General features: G+C 40.7%; 1 protein-coding gene across 2 annotated transcripts in view; it reads left to right on the plus strand.

Annotated features, from left to right (window-relative positions):
- LOC306828782 (carboxyl-terminal PDZ ligand of neuronal nitric oxide synthase protein-like) overlaps window positions 1–25,518 on the plus strand; it is a 155,103-nt gene that overhangs the window by 54,139 nt on the left and 75,446 nt on the right. For both annotated transcript variants that reach the window (XM_079351435.1, XM_079351436.1), the window contains exon 4: window positions 415–473. In XM_079351435.1, coding sequence (XP_079207561.1) covers window positions 415–473 — 59 coding nt within the window. The remainder of the gene's footprint in view (window positions 1–414; window positions 474–25,518) is intronic.

Consider the following 25,518-nt stretch of genomic DNA (forward strand, 5'->3'; position numbering starts at 1 on the left):
TGTATGAATGTTTAACTGTCAAATTTACCTTCTGAAAGACGCCCTCCTGGACGATCCGCAGCTTAGTGATAGGACAGTGGACAGAGGTGGAAATCAGGGAGAGTGACTCGAACCCGGGCCGTCCGCATTGAGTGTCAGATTTTATAATTGTCTTTGTATTGATGACACAATCTTGACACTTTAATCACTGATTATGATGCTTTGACCTTCATAACTGTCAAGCTTCAAGCAGATTTAAAGGGATATGAAACATTTGATAATACTCTGAGAAATGACGTCAGCCCAGGCACGGAGAGCGATGCAGAGAGTGAAGGTTCAGCTCTGTTTTCCCTCCCTCACTCTTCCACGTTATCTTTTAAAGAAAGCCCCAATTTGGTGTAAACAGACACTTTTGTTTTTGTCTCATTTCCACAGAAGAAGGAGTGGACGTGGGATGAGAGCAAGATGATGGTGATGCAGGATCCTATTTACAGGTAAGCTCTTGAAAACGTGTATTCGCTACAGCCCAACCTGAAAGGCTAATCTATTCCTTTTATTTATTTGCATTGAAGCTGCTCTCCTCACGGCTCATTGGATCTTTTCCCAAACACATTTTAATCCACACTTGATTGAATAAACTGTGTCGGCTCAGGAAATGAGAATCTTTTGTCTCTGTCACTGCACGCTTTGATACTCTGGAGAGGAAAGAAAAAGGATACTGAAGCTCATTTGAAGATGTGTTTGTCTGACTTGAGAACAGAGCAGTGTGGCCATCCTGGTAGACCCTCGCTGTCTTCTGCATGCAGACTTCTGCGGACAGGGAGGAGGTCTCACTTGTTGTTAGGAGGGCCAAATCAATGTGATATCTGACGTCCTTCATCCCATCAGCAGCCTGGTTTCTAAATAAGCTGAAGGCTTTGTTGTCAGTACACTGTTACTGTTGGACTGTTGGTCTTTGTGTCTCTGTAAAACCCCTTGATTCAGTTGTCCACCCTGCCATCAGAGTTCTTTCAGTCGTCACTGCATCCTGTGCAGAAAGTGTTCAGAGAGCTCATTGTGAGCTTGGTACAGTAGATCTGCTCTTGGCTTCTTTGCACCCTCAGCTTGGAATTTCCTACAAAGCACTTTAAAGAGACATGCACTCAATTATTAACTCCAAAGCCTCTGGATTGATTTTGCTTTTTCAATGAATATATATGTATTATCTGATCCTTTTTCATTTTTTGTCAGGCATTTTAATGTTTGTATCGGCTCTACGTTTTTGCAAATGAGGGTCAATACTGTCGAGGCTTATTGAGTACAAACAAGATACGATAATGGGGTTGCACAGTGGTGCCATAGTCAGCATTGTTGCCTCCCAGCGAGGAGGTTTGTGGTTCTAATCCCTGTTGGACATTTTGTAACTTTATCCCTTCATTTTAATTTTTTTGATCATTAAAAAATGATAAAAGATCCACATCTGGCATCTTTATCCCAGAGCTTGGTTTTAACAACTATTTCAACCCAAAATAGAGTCGACCCACTATCTTTTTTTTTTAACTCTCAAACAGAGAATATCAACTTTAAAAGTAGCTGTCTGCAGTTCTATCAAAATCACACTGAGACCCTTAAACCCACATCTTGAAAGAAATGAAGAGTGTTTGCATAGCTGTAGCTCGGACTGATGCACCTTATTTACTCCTGATGGTTTCGATCAAAGCACTGTGACACCAGCCTTCCATTTCCTCTGTGTTTGTCGGGGCAGTGTCTTTCTGCACCTTTAATATTGTAGACTCTTGAACACACCATCGTGTGCAAGAATGTCGCAGCGGTCTTTTTAAAAGTCAAGGTCAAGGTTTGCCCTGGTCTCGGGTTTTAACCTACCAAATCGCAGAGCGCCATCACAAAATATTTTCTTCTGTCGTAAGGGTTTTAGTCTAAAGTAGCAGCCATGCTAGTGCCTCTTCTCCCTTGTAGTATTATTATTATTATTATTACTAAGCTAGGCTAACCATGCACTGAGCTCTGGACTTGATGCTCAGCCATCAGTGTCTCACTGTCACTTTTCCTGACAGATTAGGTTACCAGGGATGACTTTTTTATTTCTAAGTTTTACAGAATTTCTGACTCTTTGGCTGTTTTCACTGAACTTGTTTGGTTCGGTTGAAATGAATGTGTTTGACAAGTTAGTGCCCTTAGACCTCAAGAGGTGACTAGAGTGAATCGTGCGTGTCCAGCAGGAAATGGAAAACAAGCTGCCGAATAACATTTAGGAGGATTTATGGAAAGCCATAGGCTGGAATGTGTAAGGATTTCTTGCATTTCCAATTATCCCTGAGAATGTTTGTTTGTGTTGAGCTCGAGCTCAACTTGACGGTTACAAATCTTGAGCGTTAAGCCATCTTGGCTGTTTGTGTTTCGAAGTAATGCAAGTGTGAGTTCTTCTATATAACCGCTTTTTGTTTTCCCTGGAACTGCTTTTTTAGAAATAGCCCTTTGGCAGGTGTTTATAAGAGACTTTATAGATGGACTATTTGTATGTTGTTGAGTCTTTTAAATGCAGTTTCTTATATAGCTTTAAGGTGGATAAATGAGTTTCCTTTTCCTCCCTTTTCATTGAAAGTGTTTTAAAAGCAGATAACCTGGACACATAAAAACAAAACTGTCTGAGCGCTGTGTTTGTAATTTCATTGAAACGACCCTTTAAAGGTTTCCAGCTACGTTTCAGGGGGATGTTTCTCTCAAAGTTAAAAGCTCTTTTCCATTTCCTCTCTCTCCTTTGAGTTATTCTTCTTCTTCTTCTTCTTCTTCTTCTTCTTTAGGGGAAGTGAGCACACTATCAAATGTGAGTGGACAGTCCATTAGCTCAGAGCACGAAGGAACGCGATGCTGCTGAGACAGAGATTGCGAAGGACTGAATGAGGTTGTGAGAAACTTTCGGGATGCTCGTGTGTCTGTGTGTGTGTTCGCTAAATGTTGTACTGTATTAGCATGACATTAATTTGGTGAAATATCAAAGCCAAGGTGTGTGTGTGTGTGTGTTTCACAGCCTGTTTTCCATATCACATAATCAGGGTGTTTCAGAGATGCACAAACATCAGATTGAATTTAATTGGCTGGGTGTGAACTTCTTCACAGAGGGGTTTGAAGTGAGATAAAGGGGGGAGGGCCCAACACGTCTTACACAAACTGGTGGGTGGGAGTCCAGGAGTGTGGGCTGCCTCAGAGGATGACGGAAATTAAACACAAGGAAGGGCAGACACTCACACAATACACAATGCACATGCCGTGTCTCTGAAACATAGCTACATAGATATGCTGCAAGACCTAAGAAAATATTTACCAGCCTGTTCTGTTTAGTTTATATGCACATTTTTAAAAGAAGAGTAAAGAGGTGCAGGTGAAGTAGAAACCATGAGGGCTCATATCAAAACCTCACCTTAAGAGATTAAACACATTAGAATAAAACACTTTGTAGTGTAAGGACAGACTCACAACCAAGGAACTACATTACGGAGAAATGCTAACGAGATACGACAGGGACGCGTGATTGGTTCATTAGATTGGTACCTCGTGGCAGACATTTTCACAGGCTTACAACTGCTCCAGAAGTCAGAGAACATGAGTTATTCATTTCTCTCAGGACCTAAAGACCATTTCAACCAAAATCTTAAAAAGTGGATCTGGAGAAAATTACCTCCCCTGCGTTTCCATTTTTCCATTTCAGCTACTGTGCAGCCGTCATTCTATCAAAGGCACGGACTCATAGTGGATGTTTCAAGTGTTTTGATGCATGAACAGGAAAAATTGTTTTTTCTTGGTTTTTTGATGCATTTTAACAAACATAACTATTAACGTTCTTGTTTTTTAATACGGAGTCTGGATTTACCATTTCTGATGCAATCGCAGGATTTCAGGAGAATCTCAATGTGCACTAACGTTAATGACAAAGTATCGTGCCAACTTCTCTCTCAGTTTAAAACTGATATGGCATGTTGTTTTGTAGAAAACAAAGTTGCACTCCAGTTTCTTTTGTCATCTGCAGCAATGATTACCATCTGCTTTACCGTGCCATCTGTTCAGTATGGGACAAAGAGAGTTATATAACACCGGGGAGGGACTGAGGATCCAAACGGCTGTATGTATGCAAACGAACAATGGGGACTCTTTGATTTGTTGTACCCGGGACCAAATGTGAACTTTATTATTGTTAGTTTATACTCATAGTTTTCATGAAGAGGGAAATCTCAAATGCCTTTTGCCTCCAGTGAGCCTGCCAGCACTGATGCTGATTCAGTATCTAGTAGTATTAATAAGACACGATTTAGCTTTATTTTCACACTGTAGATGACAATATAGAGATTAAATTTGTGTTGGTCTCTCAAATGCAGGTATCAAAGACAAGATGGTCACTTACTGTAACTGTGCTTGTACATGCATCACCGTTTGTATTCCATATAGCGCCCTTTGTCTGGTGAAAGAGAAATGTTTGATAAAATGAAACTCCAATGAAATGACTTTCGACTGGTGAATAAATCAAGTAATATCGGTGCATATCTGCAATAAAATTAGATGATATTATCGACTGGCCAAAACAGGCTCTCATTTAAATATCTGTCTGAGTAATAAATCAGAAGCAAACATTCCTAGACCTTCAACTCATACACTTGGCGAGGCTGTGTGAGGTATCTGGACTTTACAAGGTCACAGATCAAACAAAAGTAGACGTGCACATTTGGTTTCCACATGTAGTCTGTAATATTTCCTCTTTTTAAGGCGAATGGCTCAGACAGATCACCTAATATATTCCCAGACAGGCCTCTCTTGTTCTATCTTCAAAGCCAAAGTCATTTTAAGTAAGATCTCGATGGGTCTTTATGGGTCTATTTTAATCATTTTAAAACAACAGGGAGACACATTTAAAGCGTCTTCTGCACAAATGCATAGGAAAAAAGAATGTATCAGTCTGAAGTGAATAAGCTGGTGATGTTTCTAAATGATGTCGTGGGAAGTTTTTGTAGTACCTTGGGCATGGTCGTGGTGTTGGTCTTTCCTTCCTGCCCTGCTGCTCCAGAGACCAAAAAAATAAGATCCACTTTGTGTTTTTCTTTTCAAATTGGATGAGTCTGTTTGTTTGTGTACTTTTGTAGTTTTGCTCAGAACTTTGTGGGCCTGGCTAAAAAAAGACATCCAGGCTGCCAGTCTGATGTGTGTGTGTGTGGTTGTATGTGTTTGATCCAGGGGATTCAGAGACACTGCAGACTGAGCAAGTCGGCAGTTTTTGCCCCGAGGCTGCGGCTCTCTGGCAGGTGGAATGTAACTAGCACACACACACGCGCGCACACACACACACACACACACACACACACACACACACACACACACACACACACACACACACACACGCACGCACGCACGCACGCACACACACACACACACACACACACACACACACACACACACACACACCCTCTGGCTGTGTTCAGAGACAGTTCTGACTGCAATCTCCTCACTTTCTATGAATGTCCTGTGCTGTTGTTTAGATGTAGCCCACCTGATGTGTTTACAGGTCAGGTGGGCTACAGACAGACATGACATGTTTATCGCTGCTGTGGAAACTCGGGCTGTAAGATCAAAACCCCTACATAAGGAAGCTACTGAAATCTGCTGTTCTGTCTCTGTATGCCCTGCTGTGATAAGAACGTCACGTAAATGAAACTTTGATACATCGTCGGTGAACTTATTCTCTTCCTCCTCAGGTATGTTTGGCCCGTTCGTCTTCACTAAGGCCAACACAGAGTTTGTTTTCATTGGGGGTGGAAGTACCAGAGAAAACCAGCATGATTCCCTGCCAGCCTCAACGTCATCTTTTGAAGGCATAATCTACATACAGTGCTGTGCCTTTAAGGGCTTGTTAAGAAACCAAATAAATGTCTCAAATGCATCTGGGGAAAATGTTTAGTTCAAAAAGTTTATAATGGAGACAAGGTTGTTTGGTTCCGTCTGGTTGTAGATCATTTCCCTGCCTGACTTGTGTTGGCATGGACATTAAAATGCCAGAAAGAGTTTTTTTGTCCTATTAAAGGGCATCGTAATTGGCATTGTGGCACCATTAACTGAATATATCTCCCATTTGAAAGAAACAGCATGGGTGCGCTGAAGGTCAAACCACGAGACATTTTCGAAAACAAAGCAACTTTTCAGACAGAATCCTTTTTCAACGACAATCAAAACAAAAATCAGATATTACGTTTTGTCCTTCGAGCTTTACACCATCATATAACTTATTTAAAAGTTATTGTAGTTATTTAACCATCCATGTACTACTTTTTTTTTTTTTTTGTTCTACCAAAATATTTTCTTCTTTATAAGATCTTACAATCAATTAATTAATAACTTATCATTGGTTAATTCCATCCACATCACTAGTCCATATTGTGGACGCTTTTGAAGATTTAGTTAATCAAAACACTGCTTTCCATCACATTCATATTGTTTTAAAGGTTATTTTTTATCTATAAAGTAACTTTTCCCATCAAACACCATATATTGGCAGAAGTGGGAGTCAATCCTGTGACTGGTACAACTATGGTTTGAGGAGCCTCTGCATATAGTTGCATGAAGCGTACCAGTAATGAAAATTTTACAGTTGAATCCAACCATATACTTCCTTCTGTCCATCCAAATACATGTCTTTCTTACAGTTTAGTTTGGTTTTTACATCAAGGCGAAATTTGTGTTGTTACCACCATAAAGTCATTAACAGCAACACCCTGATGGATTCTTATGCTTTGTCATTTTAACAAACAAGATTTCCAAAAGATGTTCTCAAGGATGTAAAGCTTTGGAATGTATTTTTGGGTTTTGGCCTTATAGGAACAGTGGTTGTCTCAAGGTTGATCTCTCTTCTACCTTTTCCTCCCTGCTTTAATGCCTCCTTCAGTTTGCACACAAGCGATGAGACATTTCACATCATTGATTATTTGGCAAAATGAATGAGGATATGGATCAGGTTTTTGTAGTACGTCTCACTCGACTTTACAAATGAGTCACTGTGCGACATTCATCAGGTATAATGAAAACAAATAAAACATAGATGTGGAGACTTGAATAGGAGAAAGAAACAGATGGTGTTTTCAGCCATGAATCATGAAGACATTTTCTCTCATGTATGACTGGGTCCCATCGCACTTTTTAGATTTATGACAGTATACACTTCTCTAAAGCAGATTTTCTCTTTAAATTGAGATCTCAGTTTACTCTAATGGAAAATACAAAGAGAAGAGTGCGTAGTGGTGAGCTCGTTCATTTGTGACAGCATGTCAAATAGTGAGTCCTGCTCTCTCTCTCTTATTTTTAGAGAATCATTTTTCAGGACATTTTTAATGTCATAGACAGTTCGACCTGTTTAGTGGTAGTCTTCTTTGCAAATGTAGGAGTTAAGGCACAATCCTAGTAACTCACATGTACATCCCTCAGACACGGTGCTATTTCAGTCTGAGGCTACATTTCTATTCTGAATTATTCTCACTCCAGTTTTTTTTTTGTCCATTTCTATTTTCCTCCTTTTCTGCCTCTTTCGATGGATTTGTGTCTTTTCAGCAGAAGTTTCTGAGAAGTCTCTCAGAGACAATTGAAAAACAAACGGCAAGCTTCACATGGACGTTCAAATGTTTATCCGGAAATCATTTGAACAATTTCTATAATTCAAGACCTGTTATAGTCTTAGTAGAGACCTTCAAAGAGCAAAGAACATCTTACAGTATTTCTGTAAATGCTCTCAATTCAGATTTCCTTTAGAAATAACTATTTTTATATAAGATGACTGTTTTTGGGTCAGCAGGAAGCTGAAGATTGCTTTGATTGTGCGCTACTGAGGCTGCACTTTGCTGCAAATTACCCCATCTGTGTGTCCACGCTGGGGCTGTCAATTCTTATCCGATGTGTTAGAACATTATCACGTCATATTCTAAAGTCTTTCGAAGATGTTTTATTGAAAAACTTATAGTACAGGTTTGTTTAAACAACACATTTCTTCTTTTCTTTGCAAAGAGCAGCTGGGAGAAACACTGACAATAACAGTGTGCAAGACTTTGAACATGCAGGATTGGGAGAAACAGTGAGCGACGTGTTTGTGAACTGTTGCAGAAGTGCCTGAAACTGAAACTGAAACTAAGGTGTAGGCAGATGTAGAGCATAGAGATATGCTTGCCACTAGAAAATGATGAATTAGCTGTTATTCTCTCCTATAGAGAACAGCTGTTGTTGTGACTTGTGTGAAGGACGTGGCCATTATCCAAAATCAGTGAGTATCACGGTACACATCATGGCCCCTGCATCATGATAGGCATCGTATCGGGAAGTTGCCCAAGTGCCAGGGTCACACACTGGGTCGAGTTTACATGTTGAAAAAGCAGCAAAGTTGTCTGCAGGTTTTTGTATTCGTTACGAGCAAGTCTTTAGAGATATGCAACTCGGAGCATCATCTGGTGTGTGGTCTCAGTCTTCCCTTTAGCCAAACGCTGGCGACCTTGGGCACACCATTTCTGGATAAAGTGTTGAGAGTGTGATTTTCTACATTGGTGGAGAAGAGTGAGTTGATTAATCCTCGGGGGAATTTTGACATTACGATCCCTTCACCAAGGGATCGTAATGTCAAAATGTTTCTTGCAGAACCCACTTAAAGGAAACTCAAGGTTCCCAAGACAAAAAGAAGAAGAAGAAGAAGAGAAACAGACCGGCCTTCTCTGACAGCGCTCTGACATCGTTCCAGGTGGTTGAGGCGACACCTTCGGTGTGGAACTGTAAAGTGCACTTGAAAAGTTGTCAGCTGTCTTCTTGTTTGTTTCTCTGTGTCCGTGTGGATTGTTTTATGAGACAGAATCTAAATCATTCATGTGTGTGACTGTCTTGAATAAATATGCATGAGTGTGAAGTTGTGTCTGTGTGTGTGTTTCTAAGAAAGCTCCTCTCGCGTTCTCATTGTTTGGACTCGTCTGCGTTCTCTTCCCTCACAATCACAGTTTTCAACCTCCAGCTCCTTCATAGATTTCCTAACGTTTGCATCAAATGCACAAGTCCAGACATGAATATTGGTGAAATATGCCCGCAGAAATGTCCTTTGAGATGCTCTCCAGTGAATGTATTCACTGCTATGCAGCCCCTGCCAGAGCTGTTCCTGCACATAAGGTGGTGGACGGCCTCAGTGACAGAAAGCCAGCAGCTTTAGCTGGAAAGCAGCTGATGATGAAAAGGGATTCTCACACAAGATGCAAAGCGCTCAGCTAAATCCTCCCAAATGATTTTGACACACGGCATCCAGCCACAGTCGAGGGTCTTTGATATGCCTTTTGCTCCCTGCATTCGAAAAGCCAGCGCTGAATGTGTTTTACTTTGGTTTATGGAGCAAATTAATCCAACGTATATCACCAAGAGGTAACGTTCAAGAGGAGTTTTCTCACACTGGGGATTCCCAGCATCTGAGGGAAGGCTTCTAATTTACACTTTAATGATATGAGGCTAACAAACATGCTAAATAGTCCCCACATTGTCCTCTGTAACCACAAAGCGCTGTCCAGGTGGTCATTTTTCTCATGTATTTCAGAGACACAATGCACCAGCTGAGAGAAACACAAAACAAAAATGGCTCCTTACATATTAATAACAAGAAGCTAAGAACATAGTGTAACAGAAAAATCAAAGTTCAGACCCAATTGTTCTTAGGAAATGACCAATGGGAGGTACAAAGCTTAAATGTATTCATGAAGAAACGTGGCTGACCTATAAATATTAATTTAACCAGTGAAGGCCACCGGAGTAAACACAGGCAGAACAGAGGAGACTGCTCTAACAAGCTTTCACACATGCTACTGTACGAGTTGGATATTTAGATTGTTTCGAGACACACCGTCCTGAGAACTTTGGTTTCGTACCGAGTGTCAAACTTCAGTGTAAAAAACAATACTTTTTAATACAGCTCATAGCCAAAGCAGATGATGATAATTTGTGCTCTACTTTTCTCATTCATTTATTTACTGCTCAAATATGACGGTGATAGTATCAGGTGAAGTTAACTTTTTTTAGTGGCACAATCTTGAAATAAATGATGAAATTTGTAAATCTGTTATGATTTGAAAACATTGAATTATTGGATTTACCCACCGTCCTCTTGTAATGTTGTTGATCAGAAACTTCAGGATGCAAGACTAAACTCAGCGGATCAGAGCGACTGATCCTCGAGACCAACCTTGGTGTGCGGCTTTTTGTCTGCACTTGTTCCCTTTAGCTTCCCCGGTGTACTCCTTTTGGGGAATCTCTCAGACTGTAATAGCTAAAAAAAAAAAAAAAAATAGAAAAAAACACTCTACACAAGGCTCAAATGAGCAGCAAAGGCATCTCCAAACACCAAACCAAATCTTTGAGAGATTTCTGAGCTCAGAGATCTCACAGAAACAGCCGGGCGGAATCCATCTTTCTGACAGAATCATTTCCAAAGCCTGAAGCCCCAACGGGGCCCCTGGACGCACTTCTGAGCTGTGCCCGCCTGGGAGTGAGTGTGTGTGTGTGTGTGTGTGTGTGTGTCTATAAGGGTCAGGAGAACGATTGGATAAAGTATGAGTCATTCAGTTCAGAATATGAACTGTTGGTGTGGCAAAACAAGTCTTCAGCTTCCTTTTCAGCCCTGCTACAGAAAATGAGTTTTCTGCATTATTTTGGTCACGCAGCCTTCACACAGTGAACCAGTCTTTGTAAATCAAATGATACAACACCCCTGTGGCAATCTGGCTCAATGTACTGGGCTTAATTGTTAGATTTTGTGAGGTATGAGGACCATTCTCGGGTAAAGGCTTTATAGGCAGGAAGGCTTCACAGAAGAAAAAAAAAATTGGCCAAATAACCAGAGCACAATTGTCTATGGGAAATAAGTGGAAAAGAACAACAACAATAACAACATGAAATAAAAAAAGTACAAATGAGTCCGGTTTTTGTCAGTTCATACAGTGCAGTATTTCTAATCCAGATTCTTCATATGGAGTCGCAGGCCCTTGTTACTCAGGAAAAGTCTTCTACACAACCAGTGGAGCCTCTTCCCACACTCAGTTCAGAGGGATCCTGTGGTGCTCGGTATTATTACAGTGCTGGGCAGCTTCCAAACACTGAGCAAAACAACATGAGCCAAACTTAATCATTGACAGTCTAAACACATTACAGCTTCGCCCACAGCTTGTCCCGGACTCCTTCTCCTCCCGGTGTGATTCACGAAGGACGCAGCCCAAAAATCAGACTTCTGACGATCGGCAGGTCATGCCTGTAACGTTTGCCTGACGCTTTGCCTTCCAATTCCTCCTTTGAGTGATACTTATTAAATTTGTCAATGGGATTTTAGAAATATCCAAACAGACATATTTCTAATTTTTTCTGCCCCCAGAGAACAAATATTAGCTCTACATTTCAAACCTCATTCTTGTTCCAAAAGTTGATTTCAGACATGTTCTCCATACATATTTAATCGTTTGGTTTTTCTGAGGCTGTATTGTCTAGTGTCAGAACTCTAATTAGCTTTCCTTTCTCAGGCAGCTGTTTCTCTCTCTTATTTGTTTCTAAGTTCCTAAGTGCTGTCTGAAGTGTTCTTTTTTGAATCTGTGCATATGGTTTTTCCAAGTTTGGTTCTTGTCTCTCTAAAGTCCCCAGATGTCTTTAAGTTTCCAAACTTGTAAGAAGAGATGTGAGAGGTGTCCTTCAAACTCAGAGTTTGTCACGTCAAATTTAGGAGTAATTCTGGACAATCATATCGGCAACATTTTGTTTCTGCTTGAAGCACACCTGGCCTTTAATTTTTAAATCCAGTCACACTAATGCTGGACACTCTGGGGAAAGACTGACTGATCGACCATCGACGACGACAACAACAACAACAACAACGTAGATCCGACAAGCCGGAAGTTAACTTTAGTCAGTGGAAGAAAACAGCAAGAATAAAAGGAGCTGTCTCATTACATTCAGGGTTAAAGATGTTTCCTTCCAGATTCTCTGTATCAGTCGGAAAATACCCAAAACAAACTAACTCTATCTACTTTCCACGTTAGCTCTTGTTCTTAGTGTCGGTAACGCTCTTCTGTATTAGCTGTTAGGACATAAAAGTGGCAGCAGAATGGCCGCACATTAGTTCAACAGGCCTGTAATTGTGTCTAAAATGACCTTTAACTGTTCACTGTGCAGCAGAGAGAAAAGAGCCATTACTGGAGAAAGGACTCGTACAGCTGGCCTGCTTATTGGGTTTTACTGTCCTCTCTGTTCCAAACAAAACCAATATATATGTGGACTAGTGCAGCAAGTCCTTTCATCACCTCTTATATTAAGCATTTATTACAGCTCTTAATTAGAAGTCCTTTTGTTGTGAATGGTTTATAGCTTTTCTCATGCAAAGAAGCGGTGTACCTTTTTTTTTTTTTTTTTCTTTTTTTGCTCATTTGGTTTATCGGCCCCTTCAAGGACTCGGAGGGTATAGTACTGTGTTGTTACCGTTGTTTACACTTAAAGAGATTGCTTTTCAGAGAACATTAAGGACCTGAGTTTTATTTTCTTCCACCACTGCTGTAAACGTCTTCTTTACTTCATGTTGTCCTCCTCTCGTCCCACTCACTGCTCGACGCCTCTGGGTGTTGTGTTTGCGTCTGTTTATGGCGTGTATTTGCTGTAATGTGTTAAAGTATGTGAGCACGACCTTGCTTTGTGCGTCCTTATCAGAGGGGCGACTCCGTTCTGCTGGCTGGGTCTGGTTGTCCTGGCTGGAAGGATACAAATGTACACACATATAGAAACACAAGCTTGGAGAGGAGATGTGTGTTGGAGTCGTTTTCTCTCTTTACATGCAGCTGTGCTATATTTTACATTACAGATGTCTGTTTTCATTTCCACTAAAACGACCTCGAAAATGAGAACGCAGTTGGTCAGTCATTTTTATTCTCAGGCACGTGGCAAGAAGTTTGTTGCCTGCTGCAAAACTCAATTTTTTTTACTTCAATGTTGATCTCTTTTTTCAGTTTGACCATCCCTAATGCTCTTTAGAGGATCGTTCGTACGCATAACGATTCTTACCAGAAGAAGCAGTGTATGACTACACGGGTCCACATAGTTCATGTGCAGTTTGCTGCAAACTTGTCAAGAGGAAAAAACTGTGGATTCTTTTTTCAAATAAATTCTGAATGTTTTTTTCAAGCTGTATTACTACATGACTATGATACTTTTTTATTATTCATTTGTAGATTTTTACAATAAAGAAGTAAGTCTTTGCGCATTGGCAGATTAATTGTTCCAGGAAATAATTGTGGAAAAGCCCTTATGTAAACCTATACCTATATGTTTACCAGTGTTTCCCACACATGCACAAACCTGGGCCAGGTGTATAGAGTATATCTGGCCACCCAAGTGTATTTCTGACCGGTTTTTATTTTATTGACTTTTTTTCATAAAATTGCAGCGCTCAAGAAAGAGCACACAGAATTTGAAAGTAGGCCTGAGCCCACGGCCGCTCCATGCAACATAACAAAACTTCTGTTTTTAAAAAAAATTACATCTCGACTCCTGATAAGACAGCAAAACCAAGAGAGCAGAGAGATCAGCTTCAGAGAGCGAGAATGTCCACAGCTTCTCACGGCTCTGTTTTAAAGATGTTGATGTACAGCTGCTTGCTGCTGATGAACACAAGGCGTACTCCTGGTGTTTGTGTCTGTATGCGTGGAGAATATCAGCAGGTTAAAGTTACTTGCTGCAAAAACTAAATTTTAAATTTAAATTTTAAATAATGATTAAAAGGAAAAAACACTTTTGATATAAATAAAAACCGAATGTTGAAATACAATATTTACCTGCTTGTAGCACACAATCAAAATCTGGAGCTGTCTTTTAAAAATGTTCTTTAATGTTTCCCAAGACTTCTGCCTTTAAGATCTGTCTCTGTAAATAATTTTACAAAGATGAAGTTGTTGACAGGAAGTGCCATCAGATAACTTTTGTTGTGATTGAAACAAAGACTGGATCTTCTTGATTTGCACAAGCAGGCTCACACTTCCCGTGTGCAATCCTTGGTTGGAGAATAATTAAAAATAAAAGTGAGTAGGTGAGGCACCACTGATCAGATAAAGGGAGGGAGTTCTTGTGAGAAGAGAAAAACATGTAGGAGTGCTTCGGCTAGAGTCTCTGATTGGCTGTGAGGAGAGGAGAGGAGGAGGGGATAAGATCTGAGTTAATGAGAAAACATCTCAGTGAAACAGTGTGACTTCAGCACGAAACACTTTGGAGCACCTTAAGGGCTGACAAGATGTTCTCAAACAATCCTTCACTCCTTTCTAACTTTGAATTGATTACGGTGTAAAACAGTCAGATCAGTCTTTGACTGAGTCAGCCTTCAGCTGGGATTAAAAAAAAAAGTGGGTCCACATGTCTGAGGTTTGCTTGTTTTCTTTGCAGGTTATTTCAAGATATATCATTAAAATAGAGAAATAATCATCCCTTTGTATTCAAACACTAAAGAACACTTTCCTCATATCTAAAAACGTTGTAGTTATGAATATTCTCATTGTAATCTTTCAGATACATCAAAATGGGATATCTGAGGTCATGCTAGCAATAATAATAAATGAGTAATAGCCTTTGAAAATAAAGCAGTCAGTTATAGATAAGGAGGTAAGAACTGACAGTGAGTCTACTCTGCAACCCTCTGGCTGAGAGACGGCCGACTAAACCACTGGGCCACAACCACCCATTAGGGTTTTGGGTTTGAGAGGTGCTTTAGATGAATTTTTTTTTTTTTTACTGAGAAAAAAAACCCAACTTCTTCATATGACCACCGTACAAAAAGCGTTCCCCTCAAGATTACTGGAGTGTGTGGTGTATGGCCCCCACATTCAGAGGCTACAGGCCGCCTGTAATCCGTCTCGTAGTTTGGACGGTCAGTCTAACGCTGTTTGGTGCATGTTGTTACCCACTCTGTCTGTCCTGTCCAAATCGAGGCAGAAAGTCGGACCCCTTGAATGGTCATTAAGTGAACGGCCATCATAAATAAAGGTTGTCTCTCCATCTCTGCCTGTGTGTGAAGCTTCCTCTGAATTAGCCTCTCCCTCAGCTGTCTCTTTTTCCTTTCCACTTCCACCCTCGGCAGTTTAAAAAAAAGATCATTTAGCTGTAAAGTTTTCTTTCTCCTCTTTCTGTTGTCCTCTGGAGACTCAGAAAAGAGACACATCCTGCACACTGTTTTATATATACTGTAGTTATGTCAGAACAACTGCAGCCATCAGTATATCTCGCTCTCTTTCTCTCCCTCTATGTCTCTCTGTCTTGATGTTTTTTTGAATAGAAGTCGTTTTTGTAACAATGGCAGAGGTCTCTACAGGGAGGATGTGAGTAAAATAGAATAAAACGAAAGAGCTAAAACAAGTGTTAAAGGAGAAACTGTATAGATAAAAAGGAAGCTGAACAAGCGAGCTGCGAAATGGCGCTCCCATAAGATGAATGTTTTATGTCACAGCTGGATGTTGAACAAGCTGTAGTGTAACTCATACACGCTCCCAATCCCTGATGGGCAAAATAATGTCACACAGTTTGAGAGGAAGTAATGCTTGATATCCCCTTATTGGGGAGGGGGGGGGGGGGGGGTATAGAAATAGTAAACACAGATAGTTTCCTGTGGGAAAATAAAAACTGATGCAACTGAAAAACCTTTCAGCCTTTTAAAGTTCATGTATTTTATCATTTTTTGAAGTTGTTGGCGGTGTTTGCGGTCGTCAGCTTGCTTTGAAACAGTCCTGAAAATAACTGAAGAACTTCTGACGTTGATCATTTTGTACATCTCTCCAAGCAGAGTAGGTCAGCATCAGGAGATCAACCATAGACTGATCTGTGTATTAAGATGGACGGAGGAGCGACTGCCTGGGAGTGAAGCCAAAATACTTAAAGCTCCCCCTGCAGACTGGCTGCTGTATAGGTCATTAAACCTTCATGTTAGCATCGGACAAAATATAAAGGTCAAATAGTTACAGAAGTTATGATAACACAGATTGTTTGAAATTTTATTTCATTTAACCTTTATTTATCCAGGAAAGTCCCATTGAGGTTAAAACCTTCTTTTTCAAGGGAGTCCTGCAGAAATTCCATTTGCCCCCTGAAACCAACTTCTTCACATCAGGCGTGACAGCTGTCAGGCTAATGTGCAAGCACATTTCAGAGTCCGGCCCCCAAAGTGACTGTGAAGGAAACAGCTGGCCCTTGTTCAGATGTTTAGAGCTTACTATGCAGCTGGATAGAGGTGAAGCTGCAATCACATCTTACCTTTTACACATGTGATGTCACATTGAAAATGAATTACAAACTCAGTATCAACTCGCATCATAAAAAAATAATGATTTCCTGTTTAGTTTAGTTTAGTCTAGTTTAGTTTACCAGTTAATTTCGTGGACAATCCCCTTTTACATTAAAAGGAGCAGCTTTAGCCTTCGCGGCTAATTTCCCACTGTAGTCCTCGGCCAGTTGTGAAGCGGCAGCCTGAAGTGCATAATTAAATAATAATTGTTGGTTTGTTATTTGAAGTTGAATGGTGAATCTAGATTTGAAATGACAGAAACAGTCCCATGATAAGAGACCTAAAGAATCAAAGAATCAGGTAAAGTTGCATATCTCTACCTCTGCGCCTTTAAACCACCCGTTCCCTCTTATACACACTCACCATAAAGTTTTCCAACTGTATCTGGGTCTCCAGCATTTCCAAGGATCTTTCTCTGAGTAGTCGGGACACCAAGCATGAAAGTAGAAAAAGTTAAACTTATGAATAAAGCCCTGAGTCCAAACACTGTTGTGCACATACACACCAGTGTGTTTGCAGCACTAGACCGAAAACAAACTCCTTCTCTAAAGTCCAAACCCCTGAAGAAGAATACCACACACACACACACACACACACACACACACACACACACACACACACACACACACACACACACACACACACACACACACACACACACACACACACACACACACACACACACACACACATTTCACCCGCCTTGCTTTGTTTAGAGGTGGTTTGGGTGATGGTGATTCTTAGTGGGAGTTTTATTCAGTGGGTCTCAGCTGGGTTCTGTTTATTAAAGGCCATGAGGTATTGATTTAGTGACCTTATTTTTCATAAAAGGGCCCCTGAATGTTTCCATGCACAAACTGGGACGCGCACCTTTTCAGTAAATAATGCTTCAAAGAATAGAAATGAGACAGAGCTGCTAAGTCTCACCTCGACTTTAACAAGCACCGAGGGAAATTGGCTGTCCGCTGGATGATTCAGTCTGCTCTGTTGGGTTACTCTTGGGAGTTGCAGAGGGAGGTCTGTAAGGTTTCAGGGCTTTTCTTTATGCAGACTCACAGAGGGTGGAGCAAACACAACACCTCTTCTGATTAGAACCTCTTCCTTTTCACCCTGCTTTGATAGTCACTTTGTACCAGCATACTGATCAGAACCAACCTGATCAGTATGCAGTGTAATTAAACCTGGTTGATCTCAGGTCTGCTAAAACCGTACTTTTGTAATTTGAAGCTCACGCTAAAACTAGGTCTGGGCGATATATGTTCGTGTGGAGTCTATTGTAAATAATTCAAATTTACATCTCAGACTATAGGAAGCATCGAGTTGCATGTGTGAACCACCAACTCAGAATTTCAGGGAAATCTGAAATGTGCTAGAAATGTTCAGGAGTATGAAAAAGGTTTGAAGATTAGTTGAAACCTAGATTATTGCAGCAAACCATGTATTGACTAAATAGATTAGTTTATCATTGCGGACCGAGACGAGCACATATTGAACCACTTTATAAAAAGGAGACAACACGCCGTTCAAGAGGTAGTGTATTACAACCATCACCACATACTGCGCTAGAACATACACAGACATCCCTCGTGAAGTCTTTTGCCTTTTCAGCTCTCTCTAACAATCCATGCGAGCAGAGAAAGTAACGTAGAAAAGTTACGACATTTGGTTGAGATTGCGTCAGGAGGCACCGCACCACTGATACGGCTGACGGAGGGTGAGGTTAAACACAGTTCACAGAAGTGCATAATGGAACAGAAGATACTTTTCTGACCCACTGCACATTGCACTTTTATCTGCTGCTTTGACAGCTTCAAGAAAGATAGTCCATGTGATGCTGAAAGGTCCCTGTTCCAGTCAAATACATCAGACATTTTGAAAATAATCCCACAGAACACAACGAGCGAGGGCTGGATCAAAGGGCCACGAGAGGGATAATTGGATATGCCGTGTGCTTGTTTATTTCCCATCATACCGTGCCCAAATTAATCTGATCCAATTTGTAACCCAGCATCTTGTACATTTTACAAGTGTGGTTCCTTTCTCATTGTAAATGTGTCATCAGTGCAGCAGAAATGAAGAGAGTGAAACAGCTGGATAACGTTCACATTTAGTTCCATATTTGAAGACACTGTTTGAAGTTGTACGCAGTAAAATTGAGTTTCCCTCGCTAAACAAAGGGAAACTAATTTTCCTGTTCCTTTATGAGACTCTGGCAAAAAGCCTTTTTAAAATGTGAATGCGCAATAAAGTAAATCACATGCGTCAGATATGACTAGAAGACTCGTCCTCGCCCTGTATTCTCGCAATTAGCCTAATGGGCACAGAATACTGCAATTATTGTTGAAAAGCTCCGTCTTTTACAGGCTGTAATGATTTCTTTTTATAAAGTGATTGACACTCAACCTGTCTGTTCAGATGGCCCATTTTTATGAATGACTCTATTTATCCTTGTGGGAGTGTAAGTCCATAAATATAACTGACACATGTAATTCCACCTTTCCCTGCAGTGTATACTGTTGGGTTCAATGGTGGAGTCATAATTAAGTCATTAACCCAAATGAAAGCTGCATCACCAATGGCCATGTTTTCACTGCATTTATTGGCGTGCTGGGATTATTATTCGTGCTTAATTTAGTGCTTCAAGGTTTAGTAGAAGGAACACATTCTGCAGTATTTATAAACCCATATGAAACATTCAAAAGCACACAGTCAGTACTTCATTCCACCTGAGTGTGTCAAGGAAGTGACAAGAACAAGACTTTAGGACATAAATTGCTCCTGTGCTCATGGGGGGTGAGTCCCTGCCTGAGGTCAAGGAGTTTAAGTATCTCAGGGTCTTAAATGAATTGTTAGATTGACAGACGGCGTCAGCAGTAGTTTGGGTGTTATTCTGGACTGTTGTGGGGAAAAGGGAGCTAAGATGACTGACAAAGCTTTTGATTTACCTACAATACTTAATCTACGACACAACTCTCACTTATGGTAATTAACTTTGAGTAGTGACACAGAGGAAGAAGAAGAAGATCAGGAATACAAGCATCTGAAAGTCAAAAGGTTGGCTGGGCTCAGCCTTGGAGACTGGAAGGACATCAGACGTCCGAAGGAAGCTCAGAGTAGAGCCGCTTCTCCTGCGCAAGAGAGCCAGTTTAAGTAGTCGGGACATATGATTAGGTTGACTCTTGGTCGCTTGTCTTTGGAGGTCTTCTGGGCACGAGAACCCAGAGTAAAAGAATGCCTTTGGAGGCCCAAGGAAGAGATAGAAAAGATCCCATGGGAGAGGGACGTCTAGGATAACCTGTGTAATCCTTCTTTCACCATGACCCGTCCTGAATTTGTGGGAAGTAAATAGATAGAAGACTAATTAGAAAATAAAAAAAATAGCATGGAGTCACTGTAAATTGGGCTATGATTACCGTTAGCTTGACTTGGTAGGAGCTATGTCTTAAGGCAAGGCAAGTTTATTTATGTAGCACATTTCAACATCAAGGCTATTCAAAGGTTAGGATGCAGTGTGCTGAGCCTTCAATAAGAGCAGTCATAACACATCCATGCAGGATTAGTATTCTGTAGCTTTATAAAAAAAAATCAATCAATAAACATCTATTTTTTAATACAAGACAAAAGTCTTGGAAATCTTTATCAAGAAGGCAAAATGTTCTGTGAATCTGAAAGAAAAGAAGTTAAGTTAAGTTATTTGGTGCAGGAAGCTCTTCATCCACTCAAACATCGTGTTCAAAATCTACCCTGCCAATAAAGCAACAGTGCAGAACAAAATAGAATACCTGTGTTTTTTGTTTTTGCCAAAAAAAAAAAAAAAAAGGAAGAAACATTTGAAACAGAACACAACATGATGGAGAGTGTTGGGCCGCTAATATCTGCAGATTTGAAGACCAGACCGAGACGTTCAAAGAAGTGATAAGACCAGGAAACAAGATCTGGAGTGCTGTTATTACAGTTATTAATATTACTACAGTTGAGTCAATGTTTGCAGGGTGACTCACGTGTCCTGTATGTTTTATGTTACTGATACTAGAGATGTTATAGATTTCCGATAAGCTGATGATATATCCTGAGATGTGATTTCATTGCAGCTTCATTCCTGAACATGATATCCTTCCTGGAACAGACACACACACACACGCACGCACGCACGCACGCACGCACACACACACACGCACGCACACACGCACGCACACGCACACAAACATCCGCAGTCAGATCTGGCACAGGTTTATATTTCTATCGATTCCCTGTAACTGCGTGATTGTCGATGCCGCGTGTGCCTCTTTTCTCTTTGATTTATAACAGCGGCGTTTCATTGGTGGCGGTTTATTAAAGGAAAAATGACGAGTCAGTCTTAAACAAGCACCTCTTCATTACTCAAACGATGCATCGCAGCGTCCATCACAGCATGAGACTCAGCCTTCTAGCAAGACGAGCTTATTACCAAAGATAGCAGTGTGTGTGTGTGTGTGTGTGTGTGTGTGTGTGTGTGTGTGTGTGTGTTAATGTTTGTTTGCCTTCAAACAGAAGCTGACAGTTTCTCTGTCGAGGGTGCAGCATCTTAAATGTGAACGAGCTCGGGTGCTTTTGCTAAACTCTTGTTGCACAGCTGAACTTAAACTCGCTTGATGACTCATGAAGCATCTGCTCGGCTCCGATCTCTAGCTCGCGTCTCTTTTCTTCAGCTCTTTATGGATGCACCCTTTTGTCTCCGACTCTCTCCATCTCGCTATTCAGTGGTAATCCTTTGCACGCAGTCAAACGTGTTCTGCCTCTTGTTGAACTCCATACACAGTTTTTTTCTGTTTCTGTGGTTGCATAATGAAGTAAACTCTGCAGTCTCTCTATATGATCCACTGCTGCTGTAGATTTTATGTAGGACCTGAAATGTTCTGCCGTTTTTCCATCAACTCAAGTAATTGATAGAAATTTAAAATAAAAACTTTAGAACAAAATATTAACACCATCACTTCATTAATTCCATTTCAGATACCTATATGTGTTCATAGAAACTGTCTAATAAAGTACATGAAACGTTATAACATGGAGTTCTACCTTTAAAAAGCATTGTTAAAAAAGATTGATCATAGAAGTTGACAAAATTTATTGATAGAATTTAAAAATGTGTATATCAGAGGATATACAGGAGCTTGACAGAACAATGTTCTTGGTGTTTTACCGAGGATATGTTAGCAGCAAAAATCATTCAGAGCCTTTGAAGCACTCTGTGAAGGCTGTTTCTGTGTTTTACTGTGCGGCTGAAAAATCAAACTGAACAGGCGCACTAAGAACAGCGATCATGATCAGCTTCACAGAGTCCTCAGTGATCACTTGACATTCAACCAATAAGTTCTGAAACATTACATTTGTTTGTATTGTCACATTGTTTCCTGAAGCTGTCATGCAGTTTTTCACGATTTGAAAAATATGGAATGTGCGATAGCGTTCAAAATTTCAATAAAGATGAGAAGTTTTATAAATGAACACTTAGGCGTGCATATACTGATGTTTAACACCCTTCTACTAACTTTTTGACCTAATCTCAGTCTAGCTGAAATCCCCTCGGGTGAATTTCTTCCAGGATTATGTACGTTTTTCAGCTGCTGCAACACCTGTACTAAAAAGACAAGATAAAACCATGTCATTTTTCAAAACACCAGCTCAGGTTGGAATGCTCCCATATGTATCCTGCCAAGTTAAAAGCTTCTAACCACTCAGGTGTTTAAATGTGTTAATATGAATAGATTTTATTAAAAGAAGGAACATTTCCATGTAAAATTAAAAAAAAATAAAAAATAAAAAAAAGGGCCAAATAAAATCCCTGCTACAGAAAGATGCAATTAGAGAGAAAGTCTTAACCCTCTTCAGGGAGTTGGTTGTAAGTGTTGAGCATTTATAAGAAGTTTCATGCCCAAGCTTTCCAGCAGAGACTGCAGCTGGGCTTGGCAGCATCATGCCATGTCGTGCATGGGGAATTTGCTCTGGGCGGAAAAATGTTATGTCAGTGCTCTAAAATCCTGTGTGTGATATCTTTTGTGAATATGACCCAGGGCAAGGAAGACATTGATGCAGAATTCATGGAGCTACCCTTTCTTTGTAAATTCTACCCTGAGTTTAAAAATACTGGAATCAGCCGCCCGTTTCCCTCATGGCGTCCTCACTGTATCATTGTTTTAAAACCATAATCGGAGAGGCCCAATCGGATTTTAGATGCGCTGATGTCAGCTGATTTGCTGGGGATGTTTCGGAGAGGCGTCAGGGTAAATTCTCAATGAATTGTTATCTGAAGCTTTTGATTTGTCCTCCGAGTGTCTCTTCGTGTGTATAGCTTATCTTAAAGTAAAATTGATTTACGTTGATCAGCCAGGCGACAGAGTGTGCACACATTTTGATTTGGCAGGAAAGTGATGCCTCATATTTGCCCCCTTCTTGCACTTTCAATGATCCATCCCCTCAAAAAGGAAGCACATTCTGACTTCCTGCCAAACAATTTCTTCCAGTTTTGTGGGGGTTTGAATTCAGATGAAAGTGTTGTTTTCGTTTTCAGAAATGGTTTGTATTCAGTCAGTGACACCGGGTAGAGAAGTGCGTTTCATTCAGGTTGAAATGTGGATTTTTCTGACTTTAAACAAGAATGCGACCCACTTCTGAGAAGATTTTTTTTTCCTTTGGCGGCATTTGCAGTCTGATTTATTTGGCTCTATACCGTCTTTGACAGTTTCAATGTCGAACCTGCTTCTCTCATTCTCAGATTGTGATCTATCTGACGCATCTTCACCTGCTTGTTTGGCAGCTGTTCCTGTTAGAGACGTTGATAGAGATGTATCTGAGCTGTCATCTCTGCACTGCTTGGGGATTTGTCAGCTAAAGCTCACTTTCACTCGCTCTTGGCTCAGCTTTAACTTGTCTGGCAGCATGTAATGTTTCCTTTTTATCGTTGCCTACAGTTTTTGAATCAGATTCAGTCCCCTGAAGGCAACACTGGCAGAACAGAGGACCCCTCCCCCTGCTTTAGATGTGGGAACATTGATTTTTATCACAGTGACTGGGGGGTTAGGGGTTGAGTGGGGAAATGAAGAGTTGAAAGGGGAGACTTTAAAACGGTTTGTGAAAAGTGCAGCCGGATGGGAGCGGCCCGTTTTCATCCAGGAAATGACACGGCGTGATAACGGAGACCCTCTGAGTCCTATTTGTTTGTTGACATTGACACGGAGAAAATGTTCTGAGACCCTCATTAAGCCTTGGCTTCAGACCTGTAGAAAATCCATCCAGTCCATCGAAATCTCTTCCTCATCATATTGCCTTGTATCAGAGGATGACTCCTGCAGCTACACTGGACGCCGTTCAGAGCTGCGAGCTCGAAGCTGTAAGCAGACTGAGATACATAATGTGTTTCATCTTGCTTCAACTGAAACAAAGCTCAATTAGGGATGAGAGTCGAAAATTTGCAGTATCTATTCATCTCTGTGCAGCATATCTGTTTAATATTCTGTGTTGACACTGAATTGAATTGTCCCTTTGAAATAAATGAATTCAAATTCAAAATTGATCTATAGTCACAGACGCACGTTTCAAAATCCTGCTCAATATCAGGGAAGTCTAAAACGTGTGACCCATGCATTTGATGATTTCTGCTGCACACTGCAACAGAATAAAAACAGTTTAAAGGTTCACATGAGTTTAAACATGTATGTGCCAGCCTGGCACCTCTCTGCACCAGGGCTTGAACGAGCCACCCTCAGGTTCCCAACCCAGTTCTGCACAGACTGAGCCAGTGTGTGTTTCAATCAGGAAAAAGAAGTTCAGATCTGAAAGATGAGTGTAACTTGTTAAACTGATGACATTGAGTGGATATAATAAGTAACAGGAGTTCAGTATTCTCACAAATGTCTGGGAAATTAAATGAAATATTAAGTTGACTTTATGGATCTGTGATTTCTGCAGCAGCACTGAGCAGAAGTCAGTCTGAAACTCTCCGCCTCTCCGTGTAAGATTGTGTGAGTCGCTCTCTGCAGATCTCTGTGTCTCCAATTTTTTGACAGTAATACACAATCCAAACCACAAGACCTCTGCTAGTCCGGCTCCCAATGAAAAGGCCAAGACAAATACCACAGAAATGTCACTGAGTGTACAAATGAGACCCCCGGTGTCTCATACAAAAAAAAACAAACTAAATACTTACTTACAGTATACAACAAGCGTGCACAGAAACACACTGAAAGACTCACTTCCATAGTATCACCCGTCTACCGAATTCTTGCACCTTGTTTTTAGTTTCCTCGCTGTGATACATTTACCCAGATAAACAACGAGGCCCCTTAATTAGGAACTAAATGCTCATTTAGGGAACAGTCCTGCAGGTATCTGCTGCTCTCTTTTACCAATTGATGTTTTAAGTTAACCAAAATAATTCACTCCTGGCTTTAAGAGCACAATCTTTATCCGGCCCATTACTGCAGTGTGCGGTTTCTCAAATTGTTTTCATTCTTCTTAATCTGAACTGTTTTCATTTGATCTTACGTTATTGTCAGCATTTAGACTACTGATTGAATGCCGAACATTTATATGACTAAATCTTGTGTTAGGAGGGCCCATTCATGTTCACTAAAAACACGTTGTATGGAAGTCTGTCATCAGCAACCTAAAAGTCTTCTAACGTCCTTCATTATGTTTAAAGAGGATATATCAAACCCCTTTTTACCTTTCTAATCAGTCCCCCTGTGGTCTAAATGAAACATCTGTGCTGTGCTTTGGTGCAAATATAACATGAGTCAAGCACCAGAGGAGGTTTGTGACTGTAGAAACCAGCTCTCTCAGAACGCTCCCCCTCCTCCCCCCGTAGGCATTGCTCCTCTGTAGAGAGAATAAAACATGGTAGACCTGTGCAAAAGTTTTGCTCTATGCTGGAGGTGTAGTTCATAGGTGGAAATACCAGGTGAGGGGAGGGAATTCTTTTTTGCCAGAAACCAACTTGTGATGTCACAAACTGAGAAAATTTGAAACAGAGCATTTTTTTTCTCTGTGTGGTAAGACTAGTGCAGACCAAAAAGAAAGGACTGAATGGATTCATTTAAAATTGTGTGGGTTGATGGACTCAGGTTACCCAAATAAATGTTCAAAAACCTCTGTGCATTCAACAGGAGGGAAGACCATATCACAACAAACAGTATCCATCTTTCCTGAGCTGTAGTTTACAAACC

This window comes from Symphodus melops, assembly GCF_947650265.1.
Source record: "Symphodus melops genome assembly, chromosome: 8".
Classification (NCBI taxonomy): domain Eukaryota; kingdom Metazoa; phylum Chordata; class Actinopteri; order Labriformes; family Labridae; genus Symphodus; species Symphodus melops.